General features: G+C 37.5%; 1 protein-coding gene across 3 annotated transcripts in view; it reads right to left on the bottom strand.

Annotated features, from left to right (window-relative positions):
• Positions 1-17077, bottom strand: part of Dcaf6 (DDB1 and CUL4 associated factor 6) — a 107612-nt gene that overhangs the window by 71692 nt on the left and 18843 nt on the right. For all 3 annotated transcript variants that reach the window (XM_035445475.1, XM_027417136.2, XM_027417137.2), the window contains exons 2-6: positions 15481-15542; positions 12554-12646; positions 9158-9343; positions 6521-6634; positions 4340-4475 (exon numbers count right to left, since the gene is read on the bottom strand). In XM_035445475.1, coding sequence (XP_035301366.1) covers positions 4340-4475; positions 6521-6634; positions 9158-9343; positions 12554-12646; positions 15481-15542 — 591 coding nt within the window. The remainder of the gene's footprint in view (positions 1-4339; positions 4476-6520; positions 6635-9157; positions 9344-12553; positions 12647-15480; positions 15543-17077) is intronic.

Here is a 17077-nt window from a genome sequence, read left to right as displayed (position 1 = left end):
ATAGGTTGATTACAACCTATTATTGGCTGCTTATTTAATCATTCATTTATTTTAAAAACCATTATCTATTTTTTGAACAAATCATACTACTTCAACCCTTTAAAATAAATAACCTCATTAGTATAACTGACAGGTGCCAGGATATTAAAATCATTTATTTGATTTCACATAGAACTCAAAATATTAATAGGTTTGGATGACAGCACCAAGTTAGGATGAGGATGAAAATACATGTGATGCAAGAAAACCACTTCCTATGACAAAGCTTTTTCTTGCCATTAAAAAATGTTTGAATTATTTTATGTGTATGGGTGTTTTGTCCAGATGTATGTCTATGAACCATGTGTTCACAGACATGTGTTCCCACAGAGGCTGGAACAGGGCACTGGATCCACTACAACTGCAATTACAAATGGTTGTTAAGCACTATGTGGATGCTGGGAATCAAACCCCGGGTCCTCTGAACCGCTTAGCCATTTCTCTGGCCCTCCTGCATTCTTGAGAGAACACATTGTTGAAGATGTTAAGCACTGATTTTACTGAATGTACTGAGGTTTCTTCCTAGTCTAGTAAAGTAATACTCTATGTAGTTGAATCAATCATCTGAGAATACCTAAATTAAAAGTGTAAATAACTACTGCAACCAAGTTAAGACAAATAATGAACAATGGCTCATGGTATATGTAAGTACACTAAAAGATCTCAAAAAGAGGGTTATGAATTCAAAGAGAATTTAACTTTTAAAAAATTTCTGATGACTCTTCTGGCTTCCAAGAAAAAGGAAAAAAGTCTTATTCAATAAGCACCATTCTTTTAACTCTGGCTGTTATAAACAGGAACTTGTTGAAGACAATAAACTATTATCTTTGTTATAGCTATGGATGGCCTTTCTCTTCGAGGTTTCTCTATCAGGTAATGTTCGTGCAGACTTCACTGCTCTCTGGGCCTTTACTAAATGCTCCCTAAATAGTCTACAGGGTACAGAAGGCTGGCTCCCAGACACTAGAACCAGGAAGTCCAGGGTGTCTCAGCATACTAGGGATTCCTGCCACCTCTGGGAAGCCTTGATAGCCTTCTAGTCCATTTCTCTCAATGCTAGCAGGGCCTCAGTCACCTGAGAGAAAAGCAGCTCAGAGGAACTTTCATAACTCTCCCAGAAGGGACACACCTGCTCTTTCCTTCCAAGTCACTTTGCATGTTACAGCTGTATTTGACAGATGAACTTTGTACCAGGAACATTTGCAGGTTAAAAACAACTGTATCTCTTGAAGTCCCAAGCATGGGTAATGCATTACTCACAGAAGCCCTTTCCCTGGAGTCCCTACCAGTGCCATTTAAAATACATTTACTGAGAAAGCAGCAGAAACTACACAGCAAGAACAGCTCCTCACACACAGCCCACCTGCAGGACCCAAGAGGCTACAGTGGAGTGCATGGGTCCAAGAGAACTGCCAAGAATGCACAACCTCACTCTCCAGCAACCCAAATGCCAAGAACACTGAGGCTACAGAGACCAAGGCTGTTACTCACTCCTACCCCATAAGCACACAGAAGCACAGAGAGCTGTTGGAGCCTGAAAACTTCAACTTTAAACTCTAGAGCTGTGCCAACAACTCATTCCATTAATGTCTCATAATGGTTTTACTTTTATTTGTAAATTATTTCTCCAAATTGTTTACTATGAGGCATTTTTGGCCATACTCATTGGCTGCCATCTCATATACTCCCCTCTTAGTCTAAAATTGATTTACTTTTTGTGGTAGTGGGGATGAAACCCAGGAACATGCCTATGCTAGGCCAGTATTTGACCACTAAGCTACATCTCTAGTCCTTGGTATTTTTGAAAGCCTGTGGTCTGCCTGCATAGTAGAGGCTGGCCTTGAACTCGTGATTCTCATCTCTTGAATCCCCAGTTCTGGGATTATAAGCACGACTACCATGTCTAGCTTATAATCTCAATTTTAATAACTCTGGTGGTCTTCAGTACAATTGAGTTCAAGAGGAGAGAGTTCAATTGGCCCAGGAATGATAAATTCTAAGGCTCTCCAAAGCTGTGTAATCCTGCATGGTTGAGTCTTGTCCTGCTAAAAATATAAATTTTCTTGTTTATATTGAGAGCAATAATTAAGCCTATAATTTCATATTATCATACCATTTCATATGCACATTTCAAATGTGCATATTCAAATTGATAGGACTCCTCATCACAGTTCAAGAGAGAAAAGCTCTCAGAATGTTAAAGCCTGAGGATGAGGAGGAGTGATGTGAAATGCTGACTTGAATGTAACACTGCTATTGCACTCATGAACTCACAAGCAGCTGTGGTTACCTGCACAAGAGAAGCCCACTGATAGTCTAACCCTGATACCAGAGTGGCACATGAGGCCCCACCTCCAGCTGAAGAGTTACTGGGAGTTAGTGAGGCTAGGGAAGGGGAGTACTTTTTCTTCAGAGATGTAGCCACTGCTAAGTTGTCCAAATCCAGTAAATAAGCCACATGTATGCACATGCAAGCAACTCTATTAAACTCACCAGGCTATTGAGGGAGGGGCAGTGTCGGAAAAGAAGGGTTTCGGGGAGTGGGAGAAGGATAAAATAGAAGAATGGAGGAGGAATATGATAAACATATATAAATGTGCCAAACTGTCAAACAATTAAAACTGATTAAAAACAAAACAGAGGGGCTGGAGAGATGGCTCAGCATTTAAGAATACTGACTGTTCTTCCAAAGGACCTGGGTTCAATTCCCAGCACCCCCATGGGAGCTCACAACTGTCTGTAACTCCAAGATCTGACACCCACACACAGATAGACATGCAGGCAAAGCACCAATGCACATAAAATAAAAATAAATACTATTAAAAACAAAACAGAAAACCTTTCATCTAGTATTCCCTCCCATCTGATAACCTAGGTTGGTAGTTACTGACATTGGTGATTTCTGCCTCAGTCCTTTACTTTCCAAAACACAATGTAGATATATATTTGATACTCATCTTTGTATATATGCATGAGTACATGTATACATGCATGATCTTTTTAATTGGACCTGGGTATCAAATAATATGTAGCATATATTTATATCTACTTAGCTTGGAATGCTGTGAATATTGCTGCTGTGAACGGAAGTCTGATTTTGTAACTGCACAGGCAGCAAAGGAAATAGTCTAAAGAGAGACACTTAGGTCTTTCTCTGTGGCTTTAAGACCATTACAACAATGGGTCCCAGAGAATTAAAATTTCCCCAGGACTGTCAAGTTGGAGGCAGGAAAGGCTAAAGCCCTGGTGACAGCTAGAGGAAGAACATGACTTCCAGAAAGAGATTTTACATAGTTCTGCCTAAATAGTACACCCCTACCTACTTCCTGGCTCTTGTTTCAGTCTTTCTATAAAATTATAATACTGCTACAGAAAAGGCAAAAGAAAAGTAGTAACCTTCTCTGCACAGTTTGGCTGATATATAAATAAACCTATTTTCCTTTATCAATACGTCTCCTAATTTCTGTCAAGAAATAGTAGACTGATAAATTGAAGTGCTCTCCTACATTGCCAAACAACAATTATCATGAGGCAAAAGAGAGGCACAGAACAGATACTCCCTATGTCTTTAGCAGAACTAACCATAAGACATGTTGATTTCAGATAGCTAAATTCTAGAAATGTGTGAAAGAAAACACATTGCTATTGTTTTTGGAGACTCAAATTGAATAGTTCATTATGGCAACCTTGGGAAAGAAACAAATTAAGTGTTATAATTTTTTTTCAGATTTATTTTATATGTATAAGTGTTTGCTTGAATGTGTTTGCGTGCGTGTGTGCGTGCATGCGTGTGTACCTAAGGAGGTCAGAAGAATACACATTAGATTCTCTAGAGTGAGAGTTTCAGGCAGTTGTGAACCATTCAGTACAGTTGTGAGCTGCCTAACATGGATGGGGGGAACCAAACTCAGGTTCTCTGCAAGAGCAGCAAATGCTCTTAACTACTGAAACATCTCCCCAGCTCCTGTTAGGATTTTTTTTTTAATTGATAAACTGTGAAAGCATCAGCATCATCCCAATAGTTTGTTGTCTTTTTCTTGAGACAAGGTCTCATATAATGCAAGCTGTCCTCAAACAGGAATGACCCTGAACTTCTGACCTTACTGCCTCTAGCTATAGTGTGCTGAGACTACAGCCATGCAACACTATGCCTAGTTTCCAACAGAGCATTTAAAAATTAGTAAAATACTTTTTCTCAGAATAATCTATGTTATTTTATAACAAAATTTAAAACTGTGTAATGTAAAATGCTATAAGCATTACTTTGAACAGTCCTAAATTTTGCCAAATATTTCCTCACCTGTAGCTCTTGTGCCCAGCATCCGTCGGTCATAAATCCGTACTGAGCTATCAGAACAACCCACAGCAAGGTAATATGGTACTGGGGGACAAATAGCCACAGATGTGGCAGCACGCCGGCAGTTGATTAAAATATCCTACAAAAGACAGGCATGGGACCAATTACATATGGCTATATAGAAGTGAATAGTCCAAATTTAAAGTATTTTCCCTCTAATTGTAAGGTAATAACATCTTAGATATTCTAATTCAGTAAGCAAAAACAAAAAGAGTGGTTTTCTTGTAATGCATTTTTTTAAGACTGCTAAAATTTATTTCTATCATATTTAGCCAACAGGAAACCTCACAACATTATTCCTATCACACACATTGACCAATTTCATGGTCTGAACATCTTGGTAGTTAGGATGTTCTGTAGTTACTGAATTTTCTTTATACTTTCTGGCTACACATATAATAAACTTTACAAAGGAAATAATTATTCCACTTCTTAGCCCTTGTATCATTATGACGATGTTACTTAGAAAAGGATACCCACACCCCCCTAAAGTATGAACTACTACATGGTTTAGAAGCATTTGAAAGAATGAGTTTTAGTACCCACCATTTACTTAGAAATACATTTAGCAAATGTTCTCAAAGAACCTGATATGTGTACATAAAATATGTATATAACCTGCAACCTAGGACAGAATGAGGGGACTCCATGGGGGGAGGTCAGGGTCATTGACCTTGCCCACAATAACCAGCATGAGCTTGCCTGCCAGAATTTGGAAAGGCAAAGCAATTATGTCAAGGTAAGGGCAAGTACTATGGTGATGGGCTTTCTGCTACCTCTTCATTATGCTGTATAAGTAGAAAACGACACACAAGAAGGAAGAGGAACCAAGGAGCTTTGTGGATTCCCTCTTGCCCTTCACCTGTGCACCTGAAGCCCTCACTGTTCAACGCTCTTGCCTCTCTTGCCTGAATGCTTAGAACCAGTCCTAGCCTGGTCCTGTTTCCTCCAGTAGTGCTCGCAGGTCCCAGCACTGACAGTATTGACTGGCCTGAGTCTGTAGATCATCTCCGGCAGTCTACACGTCCCCACACTCCAAGCCACTCCTCAGGGAGAGGGAGTTATTTCTCCCCAGTCATTTTATTCTGAGGGATATACTCCACAGTGTTAAAAATAGCTTTTTAAAGATTTGGAAAATGTATATAAAACGTGTGTATGAAGATATATATACATACTTTTCCTCAATACTGAGGTTCAAACACAAATGGCATTCTAGCTACCACTGAGCTACAACCCTGGTCCCTAAACACCCAATATTTTAAACTTATTTCACCTTTCTATTCAGTGTGCAAATGTGTTTATATATGTTACATAACATAAAACACATCAAAATTTTGTTTAAAATGTTTCTATGGCAGTCAGTGGTGACAAATGTCTTTAATCCCAGCACTCGGGATGCAGAGGCTGGTGGATCTCTGACTGTGGTCTACACAGTGAGTTCCAGACAGCTAGGACTGTTTCACAGAGAAACCCTGTCTCAGAAAACAAAAACAAAAAAGGGAACAATATTTATTTCATTAACTACTACAATGATTCAGTAAAGATCTACTATACACTTCATACTGGATAACAGATAAAACTCTTGGGAGAAGCTGGCTAGGGCCAAAAGACATTTTTTTCAGGCCTTTTTGTTGTGTGTGTGTTTGGTTTTTTGTTTTGTTTGGTTTGGTTTTCGTGTGCTAAGTGAGTATGGGTGCAAACCTCAAAGTCAATGTCAGGGGTCATCCTCGATTGTTCTACACTGTATTCTTTGAAACAGTCTTTCACTAACCCTGAAGTTCATCATTTCAGTTAGGTTGGCTGACTAATAAGCTCCAGTGATCTGCCTATAAGATTACAGATGTACACTGCCATGCCAGCTTTTACCTGGGCTCTTGGGCTTGAAACTCAGGTACTTATGTTTTATGCTTTGCATAACAAATGCTTTAAGGATTGAGTCATCTCTCTATCCCCTACAAATATATTTAAATGGACAACTGAAATAGAAGCTTCTTAACCTCATTAACATTGAAATTAAAGATTTTTGTGATTAAAAATTTTAGCAAAATAAAATTATCACCAAAGATATCTTATTGAATCATAATTAATTTTTCTAAATCACTTGTATAAAACAGGGATTCTTACATCTTTGCAGTCTTCTTTTGTGCAACTAGTTTTGATGCGTGTGTCAAACCACCTAACGGTTCCATCTTCACCACAGGACAAAAATGTGTAAGGGTCATTTGGTACAGTCATAATCTGAAGATGAAACAAAAGTACAAGAAACACTACTGAACAATTAAACAGGAGTCTTAGAAACTCACTGCCACTGTTTGATACATCCATGAAGGTAAATGCAACAAAACTATCCAAGTAAGTCATTATCTATGACTTCTCCAAAGCATGATTTAAAAGATAGAATACACAGACACAGCAGTCCTGTAAAATAATTACTTTGAAATTATATAACTTCATATAAGATTTTCCAAAATCATAAAATTTGAACAACTAAACTTTGGAAATATGTTTAAAGACAATAAAGTAAAAAGAGTATGGTGAATTATCCATATGAAGCCAAAATAACTATAGGAGATATTATAAGTCAAAGAGGGAGACAAAAATTTATCTGTCAGAAAAGATCACAAGATAATGGAAAAAAAATCAATCAGAAAAAAAAAAAAAAAAAAACGTTTTGAAGACTGCTGACTTAAACGATGGAGGAAGGAACCCTGATTCAAAGCACGCACAGGGTTCCAGAAGTGGAAAAGGTAAAACCATAAAGCTCACAGACCCACAAACACTTCAATTTGAGCCTAGCTAGATTCATTTTAGCTGACTTTCAGAATTATCAAATTTTTAAAAAAATGTGTTGTTTAAAGCCAAACTCTAAAACTTCAAGTATTGATATTTGCTTTTATTGAACAAGTTTATAAACAACTCAAAATAGTAAGACTTATACACCACGGAAAGGCAATTGTAAAAGCACACTCAACACAAGTGAATGTAATGCATATTTCAAGGAAGATAATGACTTTTGACTTATTTCACATTTGTGAGAAATGTGATGATTATTATATCACTTCAATGAAGTAGCAGTATTGAATTATTTACTTATGAAGTAATTTTATCAGTAAAACATATTTGCAAGTTGTTGCTGACTCAGCTATGTTGACTTCATTCAATAATAGGGTCATTTTTTACTTTGTGTATTACTGTCTACAAACCAAATGCTTAGGAAGTGTGTCACTGTGGGAGCAGGCTTTGAAGTTTCCTATCCTCAGGATACTGCCCAGTGTCACAGTTAAATTGCTGCTGCCTGTAAAATGTAGGACCATCAACACTTCTCCAGCACCACGTCTGCCTGCACACCACTATGCTCCCTGTCATGAAGATAATGGACTTAACCTCTGAGCTGTAAGCAAGCCACCCCAATTAATGTGTTCCTTTATAAAAGTTGCAACGGTCATGGTGTCTCTTCACAGCAATAGAAACCCTAACCATGGGCGGTGGTGGTGGCTCATGCTTTTAATCCCAGCACTCAGGAGGCAGAGGCAGGGGGATCTCTGTGAGTTCAAGGCCAGCCTGGTCTACAGAGTGAATTCCAGGACAGCCAAGGCTATACAGAGAAACCCTGTCTCAAAAAAACAAACAACAAACAAACAAAACAAACAAACAAACCTAACAAAGTCCAATACAAAAATTATAAAACTCAGTCCCAGAAAAACTAAGCAAACAGGAACAATAACAAAATTAGGGAAGAAGGGAAAATAGACTCTTTAGAATCAGCATATTATGGTATTTTAAAAAGTTAAAGCCATACAGGCATGGTGACACACACCTTTAATCTCAGCATTGGGGAGGCAAAGGTAGGCATATTCCAGGGCAGCCTGGCCTACATACATAGCAAGTTCTAGTCCAGCTAAGGCTGGACAGTGCAGCAGGGTTGGGGTGGGGGGGAGTCATGCTAGGTGTGGTTGCCTATGCCTTTAATCCCAGTACATGGGAGACAAAGGCAAAAGGACAAGGAATCCAAGGTCAGCCATAGCTACACAGCAAACTTGAAATGAGGGGAGCTACATGACATTGACTCAAAAGCAATTTACAAAGCTGGGTGAGAGAAGTGGACAGGACAGGGATGGGGACAGGAAGTGGGGGAGGCTAGGCATGGTGATGTACACTTTTAATCACAGCACCTGGAAGACAGAAGCAGATGGATTTCTGTGAGTTCAAGGCCAGCCTGGTCTCCAAAATGACTTTCATGCCTATAAGGACTACAAGACACTGTCTCAAAAAAGTTTATTTTATTGTGTTACTGCAACACAAAATCAACTTACACAGGGAGGACGACAGAAATGAATCTTTGTGAAACAGTTCATTTCAGAGGACACACCTGCTACAGGACCACACAGTACAATAACAGGAGCATCTTAAAAGAGCTGGCACCTGCCATAGTAAAACCCATTGTCTTTGCATGCTAACTAAAAATTAATCTAAAAATAAATAAATAAATGCACAAAGCAGGGGAAGGATTACTACCGGTTTAAGGCATGGCTGCTTAAGCAACTGCAAATTCATCTTACAACACTAATACTTGAATCTTACTGTTATTACTATCCACAAAATCTACCATGAAAAACTTTCAGAAGTGCTTTGGTGATATACAATCTGCCAATAATTTTTATACCTAAAAATATAGATACAGGTGTAAATAAATGTATAGATACATCTATACACTTACACAGAAGCATGCATTTATACATGCAATCACAATACTGTATGTACCTCATAAGTAGTTCCATAATGGCACGTAAATTGGCACTGTCTGTTGGTTTCTGCATCTTGCTCGATATTAGTATAGAATATGACTCCATCTCCAGAGCAAGACACAATCTGCTTATCATCTGTACACGGCAAAAACTTTGCACTAAATATATTTGCTCGATGCCCTGAACGGATTGTTGTCAAAACCTAAAACATATAAAAAAGGTAGTTCAGAGCAAGTAATTTTCCTAGGGAGAAACAGGAGAAACAGTCATGTTTAATATAATTGCAAATAGTAATAAATCCTCATTAACATTCTCAACAAAAGATTAGTGTTTGATTATGAACTAATTATAAAACATCAGAATCTCACATATTATCTTTTGTTTTGAGATAAGAAAATTATCACCATTTGTAGTAATTCCCTTAAAAGCAACTTCAGCACACTTCTTATTTAAATCATTTATTTTAGTTGAATGTTTTTCTCTGTCCTGCTGGTCCCCCTGGACTAGTTTCTCTCCTGCTTGCAGGCCCTGTTCTCTGCCTTCTTTCTCTATCTCTGTTTGGATTTTCTGCCTACCTATATTCTGCCCTGTTATAGGCAAAAACAGCGTTATTCAACAACCAACAAAAGTAACACATACTCTTAGCATACAAAAGGACATCCCACATCAATTTATCTCTCTCACTCATCAAATCTTAATAACTAAGAAATAACTATTTGGATTGACTTTTGAAACAGTATGTACTAAATAATTAATTTTCTTTCAAGACAAAGAATCAAAATGACTCAAAATTAAATTTAAAAAATGGTAAAATGAGTATATAGCAAGAAGTTCCAACATCTAATTCCTTATTGTGACAGAAATAAAAGTTAATATTAGTACTTAATATTTGCAATATATATTGCAGATCAAGAACTGATTCCCTTAGTACTTAAACATTGAGAGAAAAAATAACCAAGACCTAGAAAACAAAAAACCCTGAACTGACAGTCCAAAGATAAACAGACACCCTTAAAATTATGAAAAAATGCACATTCACACCACAAGGACATTTGTTCAACTATATTCATAGCAACATTATTTGTAATAAACAGATCTTGGAAACAACCTAGATGCCCCTCAACTGAAGAATGGATAAAGAAAATACGGCTTATTTTCACAATGGAGTACTACTCAGCAGTAAGAAACAATGACATCCTAAAATCCACAAGCAAATGAACAGAACTAAAAAAAAAAAAGAAAGAAAAAACCATCCTAAGTGAAATAAACCAAAACCAGAAAGACAAATATAGTATGTACTCACTCTTAAGTAGATACCAGGCATAAATAAAGCAAAAGATACCCTGCCTATAATCCATAACCCCAGAGAAGCTTGAGCCCTCTTCCAGAAACAGATGAAAGAGATGCAGAAATCTACAGCTAACCATTGAGCCAAGCTCCTGGAGTACAATCAAAGTGAGGGAGGAGTGATAATATGAAAAAAGGAGTTAAGACCATGATGGGGAAAACAACAGAATCAGCTGACCCAAGCTAGTAAGAGGGGTAGAGAGGTGCCTTGGTCCTGCCTCAAGGAGATAATGGGACAGAGTTAGCAGACTTCCTGGGGAGCAGATGGGAGATGGGAGAGGAGTGGGGGGAGCAGGAAGAGAGGGAAGGAGGGAGAACTGGAATTGTAATGTAAAAAAATGAATTAATGAAAAAGTGCCAAAAAATATTCGATTCCTGCAGCATACCCATGTTCAGTTCCCAGAACCCACCTGGTAGTTCACAACCATCTTTAACTCCAGTTCCAGGGACTCCAACACTTTCTGACCTCTATGGATACCAAGTATGCAGGAGGAGCACATACATACATGCAGGCCAAATACTCATACACATAAAACAAAATAATCTAAAAATTTTAAGTTTATCCATTAATATAAAATTAATGGTATAACTAAATATATTAAATATGCTGAAAAGCTTGTTAGAGTACTATCATCATCTACAAAAATTTTAATTATAAAAATTCCTTTAATAGTTCTTTCTTTTTTTTTTTTTTTTTTGTTTTTCGAGACAGGGTTTCTCTGTGTAGCTTTTGAGCCTATCCTGGCAATCGCTTTGGAGACCAGGCTGGCCTCGAACTCACAGAGATCTGCCTGCCTCTGCCTCCCGAGTGCTGGGATTAAAGGCTTGCGCCACCAATGCCCGGCTTAATATTTCTTCTAAATATTTAAAATTACAATACTTGAGATATTCCTAAGCTTTGAGATATGGTAATATACAAGTTTGAACAAGGCTTTACTGAGAGATTCAAAGCTCAACACTTTTGGAAAACCAGCAATCCAATGTAAGTAATGTATGCTATTAATTCTGTTGTGAATATTTGCCCTTTGAAGTGCTCTTAAAAAAGAAAAAAGTTTGGAATTTGGAGATTGCTTTGCTTCACAAACAGTAAAACCTGAAATATCATGTGACCCAAAGGGGAGCACAGTTATTGCTGGTTTAGAGGCAGTCTTTCTTTCTTTCTTTCTTTCTTTCTTTCTTTCTTTCTTTCTTTCTTTTAAAGATTTATTTATTTTATGTATATGGTGCTCTATCTGCACATACACCTACACACCAGAGGAGGACATCATATCCCATTACAGATGGTTGTGAGCCACCATGTGGGTGCTGGGAATTGAAGTCAGGTCCTCTGGAAGAGTAACCAATGCTCTTAACCACTGAGCCATCTCTCCAGCCTCTGGAGGTAGTCTGGATACTGTTACCCAGATTAGTCATGAACTTAAGATCCTTCTACCTCTATCTCCTGGGTGCTAAGATTGCAGGTCTGTGCCAGCAAAAAGTTATTTCTAATATGCTACAAATAAATAACAACAGTAAGCAAAATTCACTCATTCACACACCTTAATGTTAATGAAAAGAAAGAACATAATGTCTTCTTTGGTTCAAATAATGTTACTGAGATATCATTTCCCTATTAACCACTTGGGTAAAGTGAAGGATATTTACATTTTCTCAAGTCTAAACTTGAGAAAACTTGGAAATATTCCAGCAGGGCATAGTAATGCACACTTTTAATCCCAAACTCAGGACCTTTAATCCCAACACTCAGGAGACAGAGGCAGGAGAACCTTTGTGGGTTTGAGGCCAGTCTAATCTACACAGTGAGTTCCAGGCCAGCCAGAACTACATAGAAAACTCCTGTCTCAAAAAAAAATAAAAAATAAAAAAATAAAACCAAACCAACCAAACAAGCAAAAATTCTCACATATTCCAAAGGAAACTACAGTACCCACAAGTAACAATGCCTAAATTATGCAATTAACTTTAATAAAGACGATGTTCTAATACAAATGACTATCCTGTGGTTATAATTTCCTCATCCCTAGCTTCCTTTTATCACTAAATTATACATATTTAACCACTTCACCTTTCTGCTGTACGGATTACTAATTACAAGTTTGGTGTCATCAGAGCCAGATAAAATATATTCTCCAGTGTCATTCCAACAGATTGTATTAACCTAAAAAGTAAACACAAAAGAAATATAAGCAAACTGGACATAAAAAGAAGTAAACCATCTTTTACTTACCTGTGTTACAAAATTTACAATACTAGTAAAGGAGAGAAAGTTTACAGACTGAAAAACCACACTTCAGTTCTTGATTCACATACGAGAGTCCTGGAAACTACTGTTATATCCGACAAGGCAGATACTGCCAAAATCAACCATTGCTCTTGGATCCTACAGACAAACTACTACCACTATGACCAAAGACACCAGGCAGTCCTGATGAGCAAAGGAATGGAAGCCTCTGCAGGAAACTGTGTCTAGGTAGGAAAACGTGAATTACAACATGCTAAAGGTGTTAATAAAACAGACAATACCTAAGAATGGGTGATCTAAAGCATAGAGGGGATTCTAAGAGAGAACAAAGAGTAAAGTATTGCTAGAGATCAGGGTTTAACAGAAATGAAGAATGGCTTTGATAGGCTTACTAGCATATTGGACATAGTTGAAAAAATCCGACTTTAATGAAATACAGACACCTTAGAAACTACAAAGAACAAAGTCTGGGGTGGGGTGGGGGAAGCATATCCAAGGACTGAGATACAAGCACAAAAGGTATATAATCCATGTTTAATGGGAATACAAAAAGACTAAAGTGAGAAACGGCAGAAACATTTGAAATAATAATGACAGAGTGCCCTCAAAATTGTATCAATCAGCAAACTAGAGATTCAGGGTGCTCAGGGAAAGCTGAGGAGAGCTGGAGGATCCAGTGCCTCTGATCTCCAAGGAAGGATAGATCATTACAGATCACATAGCATGATCTAGGCCAATCAGGGCTACCTATCAAGTACCTGTCTAAAACCAAATAAAATCATAAATAAAAAAGCAACAAATATGTACCTATACTTATAATTTATTTATTCCACTCCTAGGTATCTATCAAAAAAAGAACAAAAACAGAAACTGTACACAAATGTTTCACGGTAACTTTGTAGTTGCTAGTTAGAAATAATGTTCACCAACAGTTGAATAGTTGAATTACCCATACAATAAGCACCCAGCAATAACAAATAACCACTGACATCCTCAATATAAATGAATACCCAAATAATTATTCTAAGTAATTCTAAGTGAAGAAGTCAAACATCAAAGAGAACACAAGGCCAGAAGGACATAGTTCAGTGTTAGAGCACTTGTACAGCATGCAGAGGGAGTTGAACTTGATCCCTATGCTAGATAATTCTATTTATAAAAGTGACACCACAATTAGAACTGATAACACACCATCAGCACACCAACCTAAAAATAAAAATGAATTTACAATGATAAAAAAAAGAGACCGACTAGGGTTAATTATGATCATGAGAAATGGCAAGATGAATTGATCTTAGTAGGTGATTGATAAGCTGGTTTGATACCTTCACCAATAAATATATACATTTAAACTTACCAAAGTGGCCGGGCGTTGGTGGCGCACGTCTTTAATCCCAGCACTCTGGAGGCAGAGGCAGGTGGATCTCTGTGAGTTCAAGGCCAGCCTGGTCTCCAGAGCAAGTGCCAGGATAGGCTCCAAAGCTACACAGAGAAACCCTGTCTCAAAAAAAAAAGAAAAGACTTATCAAAGTGTACATTTTAAATAAGTACAGCTGCTTATGGTCCCATGAAGGTGCCCAATATCATCTAAGTACAGTCAATTACACCCATAAACCTTTTTAAATCTCTATATAAATTTTAATACAAGTTAATGCACTAAAGCAATATAAAACACAGATTAAATTCACATCATTCTTATCAACTATACTAGATGTTTGAATGCACATGTATAGCCTATAAAATTAATAATGTCCAACTTAAAATTGTATGCCCACCCAAATCATAAATTAGGTATGAAGGCAAAGAAAAAAGGTTTTGAATTGTGAGAAAGTTTACTTTCTTTAAAAAAAAAAAAAATACTTGAGAACACAGTAAAACCTAAAAGAAAGTTAAAGATGGGAAGACACAGACAATACCAAATCCATTCACAACTAATATTTGGAAATCTTTTCTTTGGGAGAGATAAAAGATTTGGCATTTAGCTCCTAAGGGGTATATAAAACCTGGCATATAACACAGTCTTTTGCCCTTGTCAGTGAACAATTCCTAAGTGCTCCACATGAACTAAGAATGCCTGGAAACTTATTTTCCTGGATATTTATTCATTTAGTGTCTTCCTAAAGAAAACCTATAAAGAGGTTTTCTCAGTCCAAATGTGCCAAGGCAGAAGCAGCAAGTATATTGACTATGAATATGTATGCTTAGACAATTATAATGTCATATAATAAACACAATGGAAAAAGCTAGCACCCACTAACTCCCCCACAGCACCTACTTTCTTTCTTTCCTTTCTTCCTCCCTCCCTTTCTCCCCCCCCCCCCTTTTTCTTTCTTTTTCTGAGACAATGTCTCACTATATAGCCCTGTCTGCCCTAGAACTCACTATGTGAGCCAGGCTGGCCTTGAACTCAAGAGATTCACCTGTCTTGGCTTCCAAGGTACCAGGACTAGAACTGTGTGTCACCACAACTTATCCCCCCACCTTTATTTTCTTGTTTTTCAAGAAAGGGTTTCTTTGTGTAGCCCTGGCCATCCTCGAACTTGCTCTGTAGAACAGGCTGTCCTCAAACTCAGAGATGTGCCTGCCTCTGCCTCCTGAGTCCTGGGATTAAAGGCTTGTGCCACCACCACCTGCTATTTTCCCATATTTAAAAGTCAGTTATAATCCATTCTAGGAGGATCAGGACATTTCATCAGACATTTAAACACATTATTAAAGCCATTTATAGTTAAGAATTAACCATTACTTACACAGCCATCATGCACATTTAAGGTTGCTTCAAGTTTTAATCTTTGGATAAATTCTCTTCTTCCTGTTTAAAAACAATTCAATAAATCATAAATCTCCACTGAAATTAAGAGCCTAGGACCTGTCACAATATGATTCAACCTCCAATTTCAGCTCTACTGTTTATAAACTGAATGATATTAGACAAATTAACATTCAAAAGTCTATTTCCTCACTAACATAACTAACTTACAAAAGACAACATGGTGTCTAAACCACACACATACAAAAAAAATTCTTGTTTCTCCATCTATTCTTTTAACAAATAGTCAGAACTCACTGTTCCGGATAATGTTCTAGAAGCAAGGAATACAGTGTTCTCTTGGGCAAGGGTAAAGACAATAAAAGGCATATCAGTTGCGAACAAATTAAGTAGGAAAATAAAGGGCAAAGAGTATAAGAGAGTTGGTGGTGGAGGTTAAGTTTTCCATTTTAAAAAGGGTAGCAAACAGTAATAAGACGCATCAATTTTTTTTCTTGGTTTTTCGAGACAGGGTTTCTCTGTATTGCTTTGGAGCCTGTCCTAGAACTCACTCTGTAGACCAAGCTGTCTCGAACTCACAGAGATCCACCTGCCTCTGACTTCCGAGTGCTGGCATTAAAGGTGTTCGACACCAACGCTGGGCACCAATTTTTTTTTTTTTTTAAGATTTATGTGTTTTTATTATAGGTGCACAGGTGTTTTACCTGCAAGTATGTATGTACACTGTGTACAAGTGCTCTAATTGCTAAGCCATCTCCTCAGTCCTCAATATTTTAAACTAATATGTAATAGAAAAATATAAGTCAGCTTGAATGTCCATTAAAAGCAAAACAGTTTAATACTGCAAAAACAGGTTAAGTTCCTTTTCTGAAACAAACGAGAAATTAATCAACTTTACCAAAGATAGACCAGGAAGCTTGTTTACTCAGCAGCTGCGATGGAAACTGGGTTTATAACAAAGAGCTGCAATTAACTGAATAATCAGGCTGATGAGGTATCAAAATTATACTAAGTTCTACATTCTGTCATAAATGGCAAGTTTCTGTGTCACACTTTCTCCCTATTCAAAGAAAAGATTCTAAAGTTAATTTGCTTGACTTCCTTCATATTTTTAAGTTGTATGATGTCTAGGTATAGTATGAACATACAGAATTTTAAGATTAATTATGGGTGTTACCTAGGAGGAACTTGTTCTGTAATTCCTAAATTTATTTAAAATTACAGAAATTCAGTAGTTAAACCACATTGCTACATTGCTCTTTGTAATACCCCTTTCCTGCCTTGCCAGTAATTAGGGATTGAACCTAATGGCCCCATGAATGCTAGGCAAGAGTATCTACCAATAAGCTACAGTATCAGACTATAATTAGGCCAAATTGCAGAATCCTTGTGTAATGTCACTTGGTCACATTTCATTTGTGATATGAATGGTGCTATAAAAAAAATTTCATAGGCCGGCCTTTGGTTGCGCACGCCTTTAATACCAGCACTCGGAAGGCAGAGGCAGGCAGATCTCTGTAAGTTCGAGGCCAGCCTGGTCTCCAGAGCGAGTGCCAGGATAGGCTCCAAAGCTACAC

Source organism: Cricetulus griseus, chromosome 5 (assembly GCF_003668045.3).
Source record: "Cricetulus griseus strain 17A/GY chromosome 5, alternate assembly CriGri-PICRH-1.0, whole genome shotgun sequence".
Taxonomy (NCBI): domain Eukaryota; kingdom Metazoa; phylum Chordata; class Mammalia; order Rodentia; family Cricetidae; genus Cricetulus; species Cricetulus griseus.
Note: the sequence above shows the minus strand (reverse complement) of the source record. Positions and strands in the feature narration are given on the sequence as shown.